At 55.6% G+C, this 16,402-nt stretch overlaps 2 protein-coding genes across 2 annotated transcripts; one reads left to right on the top strand and one right to left on the bottom strand.

Moving 5' to 3' along the window:
- The first annotated feature begins 6,016 nt into the window (after positions 1-6,016).
- Positions 6,017-11,888, top strand: MAPK7 (mitogen-activated protein kinase 7). The gene is made up of 7 exons (XM_032321094.1): positions 6,017-6,946; positions 7,240-7,476; positions 8,125-8,290; positions 8,885-9,963; positions 10,070-10,749; positions 11,141-11,274; positions 11,407-11,888. The coding sequence occupies exons 2-7, from the start codon at positions 7,245-7,247 to the stop codon at positions 11,558-11,560; spliced, it is 2,445 nt and encodes an 814-aa protein (XP_032176985.1). The 5' UTR covers positions 6,017-6,946; positions 7,240-7,244; the 3' UTR covers positions 11,561-11,888.
- A 112-nt stretch (positions 11,889-12,000) lies between these two features.
- On the bottom strand, positions 12,001-15,211 carry MFAP4 (microfibril associated protein 4). Its single transcript, XM_032321095.1, has 6 exons — positions 15,090-15,211; positions 14,708-14,789; positions 14,282-14,436; positions 13,695-13,791; positions 13,420-13,602; positions 12,001-13,055 (listed from the first exon to the last, which is right to left on the bottom strand). The coding sequence occupies exons 1-6, from the start codon at positions 15,093-15,095 to the stop codon at positions 12,808-12,810; spliced, it is 771 nt and encodes a 256-aa protein (XP_032176986.1). The 5' UTR covers positions 15,096-15,211; the 3' UTR covers positions 12,001-12,807.
- Positions 15,212-16,402: the final 1,191 nt, after the last annotated feature.

The following is a 16,402-nucleotide window of genomic DNA, read 5'->3' on the forward strand; positions in this document are numbered from 1 at the left end:
CATGACCTGAGCCGAAGGCAGACGCTTAACCAACTGAGCCACCTAGGTGCCCCTATACTCTAGTGTCTTAAGTGTGCAGTAGGGTTATGTCTCCGAAACGTACATGCCTTCATAAAAAAACACTTCATTACTGAAAACTGCTGACTATCCTCTGTGCTTTCAGCGAGTCCTAATCTTTTTTTTTCTTTAAGATTTTATTTATTTATTTGACAGAGATCACAAGTAGGCAGAGAGTCAGGTGGGGGGGTGGGGGGAGCAGGCTCCCTGCTGAGCAGAGAGCCTGATGCAGGGCTTGATCCCAGGACCCTGAGATCATGACCTGAGCCGAAGGCAGAGACTGAAACCACAGAGACAACCAGGCGCCCCACGAGTCCTAGTCTTTTTCTTGGTGGAGGGTCTTGCCTCAGTGTTGCTGGCCACTGACCTATTAGGCTGGTGGTTGCAAAAGCCTGGGGCGGCCATAACAGTATCTTAAAATAAGACAACGGTGAAGTTTATTGTACTGATCGACTCTTCCCTTCACGAATGATTCCTCGGTAGCACGAGATGCTGTGTGAGAGCAACGTAGCCACAGAACTTCTTTCAAAATTGGAGTCAATTGCTACTGCCCCTGGGAACAATTTTGTTACTTAAACTATAACCCCTGGAGGATTTTACTAGTTGCCAAGCACATTTAGATATGGCCTTAAGAAAAACTTATACTGGCAACAGGTCTTTGGGGAGAAGGATGATACACGACCATGAAGCTGGGCAGTTGGGGATGCCCGGTTCACTCAGGGCTGAATGCCGCCCCTTCACCGAAGCCGGGCAGCCAGGAATGCCCAGCCTGCCCAGGGAGGAACACCGCCTGCTTCAAGGAAGCCAAGCACCCGGGAATGCCCCGTCAGCTCAGGGTGGAACGAAATACCGCCTGCTTCCCTTTTATTATCGCTCCTTTCTCTTCCCAGAAGCAGCCGTTGCTTTTTAGATGAGTCCTTTGAATGTGCTTGGTTAACTATAAACTTTATCCTCCTCCTTGCTTGTCGGCAAGACTTGATTAACGTTTGACCTTCATCGGTTCCTCTGTTGGCTTTTGTTTCTATCTAATAAAAGTGAGACTGTGGAGTTGCTCGTGGCAGCGGTGTTTTCGACTGTTGTCCCCTGCTCCCAATCTCTTGCAGCTGACTTGTTTGTGCCTAATTCTTCTCCCGTCGCCGACTGCAAGAGGCCGTCAATCCTCTCAAACTCCACCGCCATCTTTCCAACTAACTTTACGGAATCTTCTAAATCCTTTATTGTCATTTCATCAGTCTTCACCAGGAGAAGATGCCGTCTCAGGAAACCATTTCTTGGCTCACCCCTAGGAAGCAAGTCCTCATGTTTTCCCATTTTATCACGAGATTGCTGCCTTCCAGTCCCAAGTTTGAGCTCCATTTCTTTTTTTTTAATTATTTTTTTAAGATTTTATTTATTTATTTGACAGATCACAAGTAGAAGAGAGGCAAGCAGAGAGGGAGAGGAGGAAGCAGGCTCCCCGCCGAGCAGAGAGGCTGATGTGGGGCTCGATCCCAGGACCCTGGGAACACGACCTGAGCCGAAGGCAGAGGCTTTAACCCACTGAGCCACCCAGGCGCCCCTGAGCTCCATTTCTGGTTCTTGTTGTCTTGCTCTTTTCCACCATATTTGCAGTTACCTCTGGCAATGAAGTCTCGAACCTCCGATTTGTTAAAAAACAAACAAAAACCAAAACAACATACTATCCAGGAGGCACAATAAAGCAAGGGACATATGTACTACCTCCCCAGGCATCACCTGCCCAATGAGAGGCCACCCCAAATCGTGGCTGGGACTGCTTACCCCCACTGCCACAATGGGGGGCCCCTGGAGGTTGTCTGAACATATATTTTGTTCTTGCCTTTTTTTTTTTTTTTTGAGACTTGTCCTCTAAGACTCTTCTTGCCTTTTTTTAAAGATTTTATTTATTTTTTATTTGACAGAGAGCATGAGCGAGAGAGCACAAGCAGGGGGAGCGGCAGGCAGAGAAAGAGGGGGAAGCAGGCTCCCCACTGAGCAGGGAACCAAATTCAGGGCTCGATCCCAGGACCCTGAGATCATGACCTGAGCGGAAGGCAGATGCTTAACCAACTGAGCCACTCAGGTGCCCCTCTTTTCTTGCTTTTAACGTACGCAGGAAATAGTGGTGCAAGTAAGATGATAGCATCTGGCACTCGGACTGTGCTGAGGCGGGCATTAGGGAATGGTGGGGACGGCGGTGAACTGGAGAGCCCATGCCCTTCTGGGGGGGCGGGGGTGTTACTGCTCTGTTGCAACCCATTATTGCTATTCGTCAATGCAGGTCTGAGGCTGCCAGATCTTCTGGTTTTCTGGAAGAAACCAGAAATCAGGATTTTTATGAGGTACCTCCCTATTTTTAACATAGGCAAATAATTCCGGGCTTTAAAAAAGCTCTCTGTGAGTCATTCCCCCATCCTGCTGGTAAGTCTAAATTGGTACAATCTCTAAGGATGGAGTTTCAACATTAACGATTAAACTTATAAGCGCAGGGGCGCCTGGGTGGCTCAGATGGTTGGGCGTCTGCCTTCAGCTCAGGTCATGATCTCAGGGTCCTGGGATCAGGCCCATGCTGGGCTCCATGCTCAGTGGGGTGTCTGCTGCTCCCTCTACCCCTCCCCCTGCTCCCGTATGTGCATTCTCTCTCATTCTTTCAAAAAAATAAATAAAATCTTAAAGAAAAAAAAAAAGGAAAGCAACAAGTGTTTGCGAGGGCGAGGATGTGTAGAAATTGGAACCTTCAAATATTGCTGGTCAGATAATACAATGAATGCAGCCGCTGGGGAAAAGTTTTGCAGTTCCCCCCAAAATTAAATATAAAAGTTTAACATATGACCCAGCAGGCTCGCCCAAAGGTATAGACCCAAGAGAAATGAAAACATGCCCACACAAAATCTTGTACATGAATGTTCACAGCATCATTGCTGATAATTGCCAAAAAGAAAAGACAACCCAAATGTCCATCCACTGATGAATGAACCAAATCTGGTCTATCCATACAATGGAATGGGTTTGGTCTTTGAAAGTACTGAGGTCCTGATACGTGGAAAAGGATGAACCTTGAAAGCATGCTAAGTGAAAGGAAGGACACACAGGGTCACATACTGTAAGATTCCATTTGTAGGGAATGTCCAGAATAGGCAAATCCAGAGAGACAGAAAATAGCTTAGCAGTTACCAGGGGCTGAGGAGGGGAGATGAGGAGTGATTACTAATGGGGCTCTTTTGGGGTTGAGGAAAATGGTCCCAAATTAGGGTGTACAATTCTTAAGGACATACTAAAACCACTAAACTGTATACTTTGAAGTTTTATAGCCCATGAATCTTCTCTCAAAAAGCCTATTATAAAAGAAAGAGGAATCTCTCTGGTTATTGAGACTTATTGGTCTTCCGGCAAAGTGTATGTAATTTGCTACCTTGTATATATCAAGTCGGCTTTGGAAAAGAATGTATTTGTATTTGCTTTACTTTGTAGAGACAATGAAAGTAACCCCCTGGATTTAAGACCAAGATTTTTTTTTTAATTTTTATTTATTTATTTGACAGAGAGACATCACAAGTAGGCAGATAGGCAGGCGGAGAGAGAGGAGGAAACAGGCTCCCTGTCGGGCAGAGAGCCCAATTCGGGGCTCAATCCCAGGACCCAGGTGTCCCTAGGACCAAGATTTTTCACTTAAACCTTCTTATAATGAGTTTTGAGTCAAACGATTTTCTCTCTCTTTTACTTATTTGAAATTACTTATTCTTTTTTTCTCTTATCTCTCTCTTAATTACTTAGCTCTCTTTTACTTATTTACTTATCTTTTTTCTCTCTCTCCTTTTACTTATTTGAGAGAAAGCCAGTGAGCACAAGAGGAAAGGGTGGGGCAAAGGGAGAGGGAGAAACAGACTTCCTGCCAAGCAGGGAGCCAGACGCAGGGTCAGATCCCATGACCCTGGAATCATGACCTGAGTTGAAGGCAGATCCTTAACTGACCAAGCCACCCAGGCACCCCTGAAATGATTTTTTTTTTTTTTTTTAAAGAAATGGTCTGTTGTGTCAGCTGCAGCAGAGCTCAGTAAGATAAGGGCTTAAGAATGTCCGTCGGATTTGTCTACAGTTGGATAATTGATGGCTTTTCTAGGACAGAGTCAGGGCCTAGTGGGGTAGAAGCCAAACAGCTCATAGTGGATTAAAAAGTAGATGAGATGGGGCACCTGGGTGGCTCAGTGGTTAAGCCTCTGCCTTCGGCTCAGGTCATGATCTCAGGGTCCTGGGACTGAGCCCCACATCAGCAGTCTGCTCAGACAATGTTGAATAGCCGGTAACTTGTGTACCCAGCCTAGCTGAACTATTTATAGAGAATTAAAGTAAACATAGTTTAAGAGTCTCTCATGTGATTTTTGTTTTATTCCTGGATCAGACAGGACCATCAAGCAGCTGACCACTCAGTCCCCTGAAAAGTTGTTTGCTTTTGTAAGCCCTCTACTTAGATCGAGGCTCACCACTGGCCTTATACTGCATGTACTTCAGAGTTAGGGAATATTATATACTGTATCCCCTAAAGAAAGGCCATCAAAGAAGTATTTTCAGACTTCAATGACAGAAAATGTTCTTTACCCACATACATATTTATTAATATTCAATGCAAATCATGTAACCGATAATTTGGTTTTTTGGTCTGTGTGGGTAAAATCAGAAACAAATTTATAGTTCTGCCTTAACTGAGGAGATCCCTATGATCTTTATATGCCTAAATACTAGATAGCTGTCTTTCCAGAGGCTGACCTAATTCTTACAAGTATGTTTTTCCTTAGGTATTTAAAAATGCAGTATCTACTTTTTCATTTCATTTTATTAAAGATTTTACTTATTTGACAGAGATCACAAGTAGGCAGAGAATCAGGCAGAAAGAGAGGAAGAAGCAGGCTCCCTGCTGAGCAGAGATGTGGGGCTTGAACCCAGGACCCTGGGATCATGACCTGAGCCAAAGGCAGAGGCTTTAACCCACTGAGCCACCCAGGCACCCCTACTTTTTCATTTTAATGTAAGATCCCAATAAACCTCTGAAAATTCAGTGCCCCGCAAAAAAAGTATGGGAAAGGGTTACCAAAATGAAACCGCCACCATTAGAAAAGAGAAGGAACTTCTGAGCAGCAGTAATTTTCCTGAATTCAGTACAACTGGTGTTAAATTTGTGAAAACTGATGGAACTATACAAAGGTCTAACTTTCTGCATGTGAAAAGTAAACAAAAACACAACAAAATACACAAAACAAAATATACACAGAACACAATTTTTTAAATTATTTTTATTTTTTTAAAAGATTTTATTTATTTATTTGACAGAGATCACAAGTAGGCAGAGAGGCAGACAGAGAGGAGGAAGCAGGCTCCCTGCTGAGCAGAGAGCCCGATGCGGGGCTCGATCCCAGGATCCTGGGATCATGACCAGAGCCGAAGGCAGAGGCTTTAACCCACTGAGCCACCCAGTGCCCCCCCCCCAATTTTATTTTTTTTTAAACAAACTTTTTAAAAGTGTGTGATCTTGCCAAACTCACTTGTGGTCTGGATCCACTTTTCAGCCCCTAGTTTGCGATGTAAGGGAAAGACCCTCGATCTGGCGCTCGGAGTCTAACTATTGGGTTCCATCCACCGGTCATTATTCAGGGCAAAAGAACCTACAGAGCCTGCGCTGCTCTCCTCCTCGGTCTCCATACCTTTGCCTACTCGTTTCCCCCTCCTCTTCTCACCCGGTGGAAACATCCACTTTTGGAGGCGCAACTCCCAAACGTCCTCCTTACAGCACGACCTCGAACCCCCTGCTGAAAACCTTTCCTCCCCACCAGGTTCCTCCCGAGTCCTCGTGCCACCGCTGCCCCCTCGGCACTGGGCTTTTCAGGGATGGCGCTCCATAAATATTTACTATAGGAATGAACTACCGGGCCCTGGAGTGGGTGGGGCAGGGAACCTGGCTTCCAAGGCGGGCCCTATGTGGGCCCGGCTGACCCGCGAGCTCGCCGCTGTCGCCCTCAGCTCTGCTGCAGCCCGATGCGCGGGAGCACTGGGACAGAGCCACCAGGTGGAAGGAACACGCCAAAGGCCTGGAACACCGAGCAGAGGCCCCGGGACGCCGGAAGCTGTGCGGAGGACCAGCCGCCGGAAGTCATTGGCGGCTTCGGGCCGGACACTCTAGAATCCCGGAGGCCCCGGATCTCTGTGGTTGGACGCCTCGGCTCGGTCTACTTGGGGTGGCCTGTTCCCAGAGCCAGGCTCCCGGGACCGACCGGGAAAATGCAAGGTGGTGCTTGATTCCTCAGGCGATGGGGACCGACAGGGAAGCAGGGCCTAAACGAGGGGAGTTTCGTGAACCAGCCGACAAGGTAACAGATCCACGCACCTCAGCCCCTCCGGACTCCGGAGACCAGCACCAGTCGACCCCGTCCATGGCGGTGCGCAAGCACGTACGGGGGCGTTGCCTTCCACTCGCGCGACGCCTGAGGTTGCTAGCGCGCATGCGTCAGAAGACTGCGCCGGGCGGAGAGCCTGGGAGGTGCGGAGCGCCCTTTGGGCGGCTCCCGCGAGCGAGCTGGTAGGGACGCGCGCGCGCGCGGAAAGGCGGAGGCGTGGCTTTCTCTGGAGCTGGTGTCGGATTGGACGCAGCAAATCGAAGGGGTGGGGACCTCCACAGAGAGCGCCCGGCGATTGGCCAGAGGCTGGAAGGAGCGTGGTCTTGGGAGGCGGGGCGGGGGAACCGGCGGGGCAGAGCGCGGCGCTGAGATGGTGGCGGCGGCCTTGAACAAGTGAGCGAGCGGCTCCTGGAGTACCTCTCCACTGGGGAAGGGAGCCCGGGAAAGCGGGGAGCGCCGGCGACCTCCGAAGGCCCGGAGGAGGCGTCGGAGGGAGGTGCCATTCGGTGAGTGTTGACCGAGAGAAGCGAAGTGCCCCGCCCCTCCCTTTCTTCCTGGACCGCGCCTGGCGGCGCCTCCCCCACCTCCCACCCTGCGTTCCACCCCGGACCTGAGCTCCCGGTTCCGAGTCCGGCTGTGGGACGACTGCTACGTGCCAGCCGCTCTCTTTCGCTCCCTCTCCGGCCCCCATCGGTTTTGGGAACTTGGAGATTCCCTGGTCCTGCTCCCCAGCCTCCCAAAGGGGAAACTGAGGCCCGGCGGGGGAGTCGGGCCCCTTCTCACCAGCGTCTCCTCACAGACGCCATGGCTGAACCCCTGAAGGAGGAAGAAGGGGAGGACGGCTCTGCGGAGCCCCCCGGGCCGGTGAAGGCGGAACCCACCAACACCGCTGCCTCTGTAGCGGCCAAGAACCTGGCCTTGCTCAAAGCCCGCTCCTTCGACGTGACCTTTGACGTGGGGGACGAGTACGAGATCATCGAGACCATAGGCAACGGGGCCTATGGGGTGGTGTCCTCCGCTCGCCGCCGTCTGACCGGTGAGCTTCCCTGTCGTGCACCGCTTATAGATGTGGAAGCTGACCCCAGTCTCGAGCAGCCAGGAAGGAAAGCTGGGATCTAAATGCTGGTTCGAGGCAACAGATGCGGGTTAGGTGCCTTCTGGGTGCCACTTTCTGCGTGGGGCACAGTTCTCTGAAACTGCCATGGTGGTGTGGCCTCTTTCTTAGAGAAATGACAGTCCCAGTTAGATCAGAATGGAGATTCTCTCTTTTGTTTCTAAAACAGAAGTGTGTTCCGGAAACAGAGACCAGGGCAAGGAGCTGGTGGTGGATGGGTGAGGTCTGAGATGGAGAGAGAGGGTGGGGAGGAAGAGTGAGCTTGGCTTTACAGTCAGGATGCTACACCTAACTAGCTGTGCAGCCCCAGCACGTTTCTGAACCAGGGGTTAGTCATCCCCAACTTTGAACAGTTGGTATCTGCCTCGGGATTGGTGGGAAGGGAGTATCTGGTAACATCCATAAGATGCTTAGTACAGAGCTCGACACATAGTAAGTTCTTGCTATGTGGTGGTTCTTATTCAGCGTATGGTAACTGCATTTTAGAAGGGAGATGTCGAAAGGGGCTGTTCGCCTGTCTGCAGCTGTTCTGAGGTACCTGGTGATGCCTGTCTTTTCCCTGCTCCCCAGGCCAGCAGGTGGCCATTAAGAAGATCCCTAACGCTTTTGATGTGGTCACCAATGCCAAGCGGACCCTCAGGGAGCTGAAGATCCTCAAACACTTCAAGCATGACAACATTATTGCCATCAAGGACATCTTGAGGCCCACTGTGCCCTATGGCGAGTTCAAATCTGTGTAAGGAGCAGGGATGGGAAGGCAGAGGTGGATCTGAAGTTCCTGATGTAAGGCAGGCTGGGAAAATTCTTAATGATTCCAGGACCATTGTCCCTGGCTCTGCCTGGGATAACTGTGGTTGCTTAAGAAGAGGCAGATGTTAGTGTCTTATAGAATCTTGACTTGTAGGATGGCCAGCATTCATCAGTACATTCATACAGTAACCAAATTTTTATTCTCATACCAGATAATCTTGGTCAGTCATAGAACACTGTCTTGAAAAACTGGGCGAGCCTTCAGTTTTCTCAGTTTTTCAGGCAGCCATACAAAAAAATGGAGATGGCCCCCAAACCAAATCTGTCAGCCAGCCCTGGTTTAGTCCAACCCCATCTTTTCTTTGATGGGGAAACTAGAGAGAAGAAAGTGATTTCACTTCGCTGAAGTTCACGGGAATGTTGGAGAAGAACTAGAATCTTCATATCGTACCACTGGCCTGTGCAGAGTGCGAAGATGAGGCCATTACCTGTCAAACTGGAGGGTGTAGTGAGGCTGGGGCTGGGGCTGGTGCTGGCATGTGGGCGAGGTGGCCATGCCTGTCTCTCTTGTCCCCTCTAGCTATGTGGTCCTGGACTTGATGGAGAGCGACCTGCACCAGATCATCCACTCCTCCCAGCCGCTCACCCTGGAGCACGTGCGCTACTTCCTGTACCAGCTGCTCCGGGGCCTCAAGTACATGCACTCGGCTCAGGTCATCCACCGCGACCTCAAGCCCTCTAACCTGTTGGTGAACGAGAATTGTGAGCTCAAGATTGGTGACTTCGGCATGGCCCGTGGCCTGTGCACCTCGCCCGCCGAGCACCAGTACTTCATGACTGAGTATGTGGCCACACGCTGGTACCGTGCTCCTGAGCTCATGCTCTCGCTGCACGAGTACACACAGGCCATCGACCTGTGGTCCGTGGGCTGCATCTTCGGTGAGATGTTGGCCCGGCGCCAGCTCTTCCCTGGCAAAAATTACGTACACCAGCTGCAGCTGATCATGATGGTGCTGGGCACTCCGTCGCCAGCTGTGATCCAGGCTGTGGGGGCCGAGAGGGTGCGAGCCTACATCCAGAGCCTGCCCCCCCGCCAGCCTGTGCCGTGGGAGACGGTGTACCCAGGCGCTGACCGCCAGGCCCTGTCCCTGCTGGGGCGCATGTTGCGTTTCGAGCCCAGTGCCCGCATCTCCGCAGCTGCTGCCCTTCGCCACCCCTTCCTGGCGAAGTACCACGACCCTGACGATGAGCCTGACTGTGCCCCGCCTTTTGATTTTGCCTTTGACCGTGAGGCGCTCACTCGGGAGCGCATTAAAGAGGCCATAGTGGCTGAAATTGAGGATTTCCACGCACGACGCGAAGGCATCCGCCAGCAGATCCGCTTCCAGCCGTCCCTGCAGCCTGTGGCCAGTGAGCCTGGCTGCCCTGATGTTGAGATGCCCAGTCCCTGGGCTCCCAGTGGGGACTGTGCCATGGAGTCCCCTCCGCCAGCTCCACCACCATGTCCCGGCGCCGCACCAGACACCATCGACCTGACCCTGCAGCCGCCCCTGCCAGCCAGTGAACCAGCCCCTGCAAAGAAGGAGGGTGCCATCTCCGACAACACCAAGGCGGCCCTCAAAGCTGCCCTTCTCAAGTCCTTGCGGAGCCGGCTCAGAGGTGCCTTGAGGAGGCAGCGGCTGGCCAGGGGGTGGGGTTGCAGAGGGGTGCTCCCAGCTCGGACAGGCCGTAGGCTTTTACCTTCTCCCTGCCAACTTCTCTGCAGATGGCCCCAGCGCTCCTCTGGAAGCTCCTGAGCCTCGGAAGCCGGTGACTGCCCAGGAGCGCCAGCGGGAGCGGGAGGAGAAGCGGCGGAGGCGGCAGGAGCGAGCCAAGGAGCGGGAGAAGCGGCGGCAGGAGCGGGAGCGCAAGGAGCGGGGGGCCGGAACCTCTGGGGGCCCCTCCACTGATCCCCTGGCCGGGCTGGTGCTCAGTGACAATGATCGCAGTTTGCTGGAGCGCTGGACTCGCATGGCCCGGCCCCCAGCCCCCACGCCAGCCCTGGCGCCAGCCCCAACCCCAGCACCAGCACCAGCCCATGCCCCAGTCCCTACTGCCAGCCCAGCCCGGCCCGGCAGCCCTCCTGCTGCCCCCCCAGCACAACCTGTGGGCTCCACCCCTGGTCCTGCACTGCAGCCCACCTGCCCACCCCCTGGCACCTCTCCCCACCCTGCCAGTCCTCCTGGGCCTGTCCCTGGCCCTGCTCCACTCCAGACTGCCTCCTCTAGTCTCCTGGCCCCCCAGTCGCTTGTGCCACCCCCAGGGCTCCCTGGCCCCAGTGCTGTAGGTGTTCTGCCTTATTTCCCGTCTGGCCCACCCCCTCCGGACCCTGGAGGGGCCCCTCAACCTTCCACCACAGAATCCCCCGACGTGAACCTGGTGACTCAGCAGCTGTCCAAGTCACAGGTGAGGCGCTGTGGGGAAACCTGAATCTGGGGCCCAGGAAAATGGGCTTGGGAAGTCCTTGCTGTTTGGCAGGGATAGGGATGGGCGAGGCTGTGGTGCCTCCTAAGTCCGTGAGAACTGAGTGGCAGATGGGGCTTTATCTCGGAACTTGGCCTCTTGCTCTTAGAAGGAGCACAGTGCCCATGAACAGGTCGCTGGGAGACAAACGACATGCTTCCTAGGAAGGGCCTGGCCTGGAGACCGGTCCTCAACCAGTGCCCATTGATTATCTCTGCTGGCGCTGTCACCTGAGGCTGTCCAGGCAGAGTCCCTGGCAGCATCAGGACAGACTTACAGACTTCTGTCCGCTGTTGGTAGTGCCTGGCTTGTAACCTGCCATCCTCCTTTGCAGGTGGAGGACCCCTTGCCCCCGGTCTTCTCCGGCACTCCGAAGGGCAGTGGGGCCGGCTATGGTGTTGGCTTTGACCTGGAGGAGTTCCTAAACCAGTCTTTTGACATGGGCGTGGCCGACGGGCCCCAGGATGGGTAAGATGGCTGGACCAGGCTTCTGGAATGGGCCTGTGGGTAGGGTTTCCTGGTGCAGGAGGAGCTTGCCTGTGGGATGGGCAGGGAGCCAGCCTAGGCTAACAGTGCCTCTTTCCTCCACTCTCCCTGCAGCCAGGCCGACTCAGCCTCTCTCTCAGCTTCCCTGCTTGCTGACTGGTTGGAGGGCCATGGCATGAACCCTGCCGACATTGAGTCCCTACAGCGGGAGATCCAGATGGACTCCCCGATGCTGCTGGCTGACCTGCCGGACCTCCAGGAGCCCTGAGGCCCACAGCCTGGGCCTTGCTGCTGGGTGTGGACCCCGCGACAAGACTCACAGGAATGTTTCCGAGGGCTGGAGCCCTGGGCCCGGAAGTGGAAGCTGAGCTTCGATGATTCTGCAGGTTCATCTCAGACACACTATGCAGCCTTAAGCAGCCACCTGAGCCACCGCCAAGCCATGGCAGGATCAGGAAATCTCTACTCCCTGAGCGATCCTTTTCAGTATTGTATTTTTATTATTATTATTATTATTATTGTTATTAATATTATGACGCGATCTTTTTGCCACCAAAATGAGGTCTGTGAAATGTAAGGTTCCCTTTAGTGCCTAACTCTGGTTGTCTTTTTGGAGTTGATGGCAGGGTGTGGTCAGTGGGGGGCAAGGAGGAGCCCGGTCCTCGCATTTGGGGGCCAAGCAAATCCATTTACACGCACAAAGCCAAAGCCGGTTCATTCAGATCCTGAGGTTTTATTGAGCTTTTCACTCACCACTGGCTTCCAGCCCTGCAGAGGTGGTCCTCTGTCCCCCCAACATGGTCAAACCTCAGCTCTAGGGCGGGTGGGGGGACTTCATATCCCTGCCTGTCTCGGCGGGAGCTGTTTTAGAGCGGCGTGCGATAGCTGTGGGGAAATTCGGTTTTGGCATTGAGCTGTGGGGCCTGGGACAGGCGGGAGGGGGCAGCGGGGTAGGACTGTGAGTTGGGGCTGCGGGCCCATGGTGCTCATCACTGGGGAATGAGTTGGTGGGAGGGAGGCAGAGGATGGGAGATAACTGAGGACAGCAAAGTGGGCTGCGGGTGGGGTGTGGCTATGGTGGCCACACGCAGGTGGCGTGGCACACGCCACGGCTATTGGTCAGACTACGGCAGCCCAAGCTGGCGTGCTAGGGGGGCTCCAGACAGAGCAGTCCGCAGCAGGGGAGCTGTTATAGCCTCAGAGAGCGGCTCCTGGCTCTCTGCCTTGTGGGGAGCAGAGTCAAGGAAGAGTCTCGAAGAGCCCAGGCAGGTCCAGGAGGCCCGGGAAAGCGGCTGGCTGTGTGGCCGCAGGTGAGGGGAATGGAGGCCTGGGTTTGAGATGGACACCGTGGGTGTGACAGGACCCGCTGGGGCTAGAGCCGCAAGGACCCCTGGGAGAAGCAGGTGCTAAGAGAGCAGTGGGCAGGGGTGGGGCTGGGGGCTGGGTTGTAGAGGGAGCACTCATGGAGAGCTGGAGCAGCCAGGGGAGGCTTAGGGCCTGACGGGGGCCAGCCCCTCAGGCCCGGCGGATTTTCATCTCGGTGCGCTTGAGGGAGTAGTAGAAGCCCTTCCACTGGGCCCAGTTGATGCCATTTGCATAGGAGAGGTGGGAGCCACCCAGGTAGAAGCCGTTGAGGTTGGCAAAGTGGCAGCTGCGGAACCAGAAGGCTCCCGAGGAGAGGGCCGCACAGTTCTGCACAAAGAGGTCCTGGTCCCGGTCAAAGGTGGAGAACTTCTGGCCACTGTGGTAGGACAGGGAGTCGCCTGGCAAGAGGGGAGGAGGGATGGAGCTGCTGAGGCGGGGAGCCAGCCCCAGCCTGCCGGGGTGGCAGATGGATGATGGGCAGGAGTGACACCATGGGAGGTGTTATGTGGCAGCTGGCCGGATGGGGCACCCTCCCTGAGTGGGCCGCTAGGTCACCACGCTTTGACATGAGGAGAAGCAGCTTCTACCCCCAGGGCTGCCCAGAGCGAGCGGACGCAGCTTCTCCAGGGCCCCCGGCCCAAGCTGGGTGGAGGCTGGCACAGCCTCTCCAGGGGGTACTGGAGGGGGTCGGGGACCCAGCGGACCATGCCAGCCCTGCCTTCCCCACCGACGCCCCCTCATTAGGCCAGCAGCTGGGCATACCTGCCCCGCCATCCTCGAAGCCTGCCACGTAGAGGGTGTAGCCATCCTCCTCCGCACTGACCGCATTGGGTGAGATAGAGAATTCAGCGTACTTGGCGGCGGCCGTGTTGTTCTCAAAGTCTTCCAGGTCCACCCGCAGCTCGTACTTCTGCTTCAGCGTCAGGAGGTGCAGGTTCTGCAGCCCTGGGGAGAGAGGAAGGGAGAGACAGCTGGTCAGCGGAGCCCTGGCTCGGAGCAGCCCCTGGCCTCTGGGACACCCCCTGTCCCCATCTTACCCAGCCAGTACTCCCCGTCGGCACGGCCGAAGCCCAGCTTGTAGTCGTTCCAGCCCCGGAAGAAACTCACTGAGCCATTGAATCGCTTCTGGAAAACCTGGAGCAGAGAGGATAGGCCTGGATGATCAAGAGTCCAAGGGGCGGGAGCCTCACCTAGGCCGGGGCCCTGGGATGCTGAGGGCTTTTGTTAAAGGCCAAGCTGGGGCCTAAAACAAGGCCTGTGCCGGCCCCAGGCCCCTCAGTGGGCAGTTTCTGGGCGCCGGGAAAAGGTTAAGGGGGTGGGGGGTGGTTCTAGAGTTCTGGCACCTGGCAGTGCTTCCAGGGGTGGGCTGTGTGACCTTGCGCAAATTACTTCACCTCTCTGGGTTTAGGTTTCTCTGTAAAGCGTACCTATCTCCCTGATGGCTTTGAGGATACAGGCACTAACCTGCCTCCAGCACCCAGAGTTCAGCCATGGAACAGCTCCCCAGCTCTGCTGTGGGGGTCGTGATCCCCATTTAGAGATGGAAAAACTGAAGCGCACAGAGGAGAAGTGTGGTCACATGGCAGGGACCAGAACCGCGCCTCCACTCCCCCTGCCCACTCACCGTCCACTTGCCGCCCTCGGTGGTCATGTCACAGAAGACAGGCACAGGCACACTGGGGCCCGAGGGGTAGATGAGGTACACGCCGTCCTCCTGGTAGCCCTGGGCGTAGATGTCATCGCAGTCCAGGGGCTGCTGAAGGCAAGACTTCTCCAGAGCTGCAGGCGGGGGCGGGGAGGGTGAGGAGAAGTAGAACAAGATGCCACCGGCCCCTCAGTGCCCTGCGGTTGGCCTCCAGCCCTAGCATGCCAAGAAATCACACGAGATTTCCCCCCAACCCGGGGGCGATGCTCAAACGTCCTTTCCACCTGCCCCGTGGTAGAAAGGAGGGGATGGCATCCTGCAGGGGCTTAGCCCTGAGGCCCGACTCCCAGAAATGAGGGCTCGGAGTTGCCTCTCCTCCCCCAGCCTGCTGGCCAGGCTGCTTACCATCTCCCCGGATCCCGGAGACCTGGGGGGCGCAGGGGGGTGCAGAGAGAAGCAGCAGCAGCGGCAGCAGGGCCAGGAGGGCCTGGGACAGGACAACAGGGTCACCTCACCTCACCGCACTGACCCCGCCCTTGCCAGCCCCGGAGCCCTTGGTGGTCTCTGCACTTGTCCCTTGTGCCAACTACCCCCTGCTGGGAACCCCTTTCTCTGCCCTTCAGTCTCTCTTTCCCTGCCTGAGAAACCCGACTCTTCTAGCTTAAGAGTTTCAACTGGATCACGAGATCCCCTGTGCCTTCACAGCCCCCGTCTCTGGTAAAGGTCCTCTTCCCAAAGTGGGCTCAGGCCCCCAGTGCCATGAGTCCCCCAGGCCCAGGCCCAGTACCTTCATGCTGCCAGTTGAGCTCAGAGCGGCTGGGTGTCTGCTGCCCCAGACTGCGCCCCAGACTGCACCCGCCCAGAGTTATATGCTGGGCCCTGGCCAGCCGCCCTGGCCCCACCCCCTGTAGCTGCAGAGCCCCCCTCTCCCCTCCTCCAGCACTGAACCAGCATCTGCTTCCACAATCAGGGGGGCCGGGGGAGGTGGGGCCCGGGCCAGGGGACCACCTGCATCTCATTAGGCCCATCAGGGGCAGATCCTGGGGATTTTGCTCCCTGCTGAGTCACACAGCTCCCTGGAGCACTTCTACCACCCGCCCCCTGGACCTGTGGACCCCCTGGAACCCCTAACCCATCCTCTGCTTCCTCATGCCCCCCCCCCCCCCCCCCCCCCCCCCCCGCCGCCGCCACCAGATGTCTGTTTATTTTCTCCTCCCCTGGCCTGTGTTTCATCAGCCTTTGGGGAAAGGCTAAGTAGCAGTGGGGAGGGTGTGGGTTTGCCTGGGTTCTGCGGAGGGGAGGCCCATTCTGGGGGAGCAGAGGGCTGGGGAGACTGCTTCAGAGCTCCTGATGTGGGAGCCTGTCTGGGGCTGGAGGGGGATAAGGGCAGCAGGGGCCAGGCAGTCTCCTGGCAAGGACTGAGACATTTCTGAGCCATGAGCACAGCCTGCAGGCGTCCAACTGCTGTCTGCCCCAGCTCCTGCCAGGGCCCCTCTCCAGCCCCCTTCCCGCCCCCCTTGCTCTGGCCCCTCAGGCTCCCTCCCTTGCCCTTCCCCAGAGTTCCCGGGTGATGTGTCTGGCTCACACACCACGGAGCGTGGGGCCCCCCTCGTTTCTCTTCATCTCACCCCGTTCTCTCAACCCCACCTCAGACTCCCCACTAGACCCCTCTTAAGTAATGTCCCATTTTCTCAGCCCTGAAAGCCCACCTCTTGCCCCCCGCTCCCACTGAGCCAGGGTGCCCCCCTGTCTGTCTCCGCATCATCGCTGAGGCCCATCTCCTTTCTCCTTAGAGCCCTCTCAGGGCCAAGGCTCAGCTTCTCACCTTGGACTTGAGGGGAATTTTAAGTCCGACTCATGCCTACCTTAAGGGCCTTATCCCAGCTGGCTTGTGACTCATAAAGTACAATCTAGCCACGCCGGATTTCTCACCATGGATCCCCCCTGCCCCGCCTTTGCCATCTCAGTTGTTCCCAGGGGGCCCACCTGTTGGTCTTCTCTGCTTGGTCGTGAGTGCAAATGTGCAGGGCCAGCATCATTCCTGCACGCTTCGCACTGTCCCGGAGCCTGGCATGGGCACTGACCCACTGATCAAATGTC

The sequence above is a fragment of the Mustela erminea genome, chromosome 18 (genome assembly GCF_009829155.1).
Source record: "Mustela erminea isolate mMusErm1 chromosome 18, mMusErm1.Pri, whole genome shotgun sequence".
In the NCBI taxonomy this organism is placed as follows: Eukaryota; Metazoa; Chordata; class Mammalia; order Carnivora; family Mustelidae; genus Mustela; species Mustela erminea.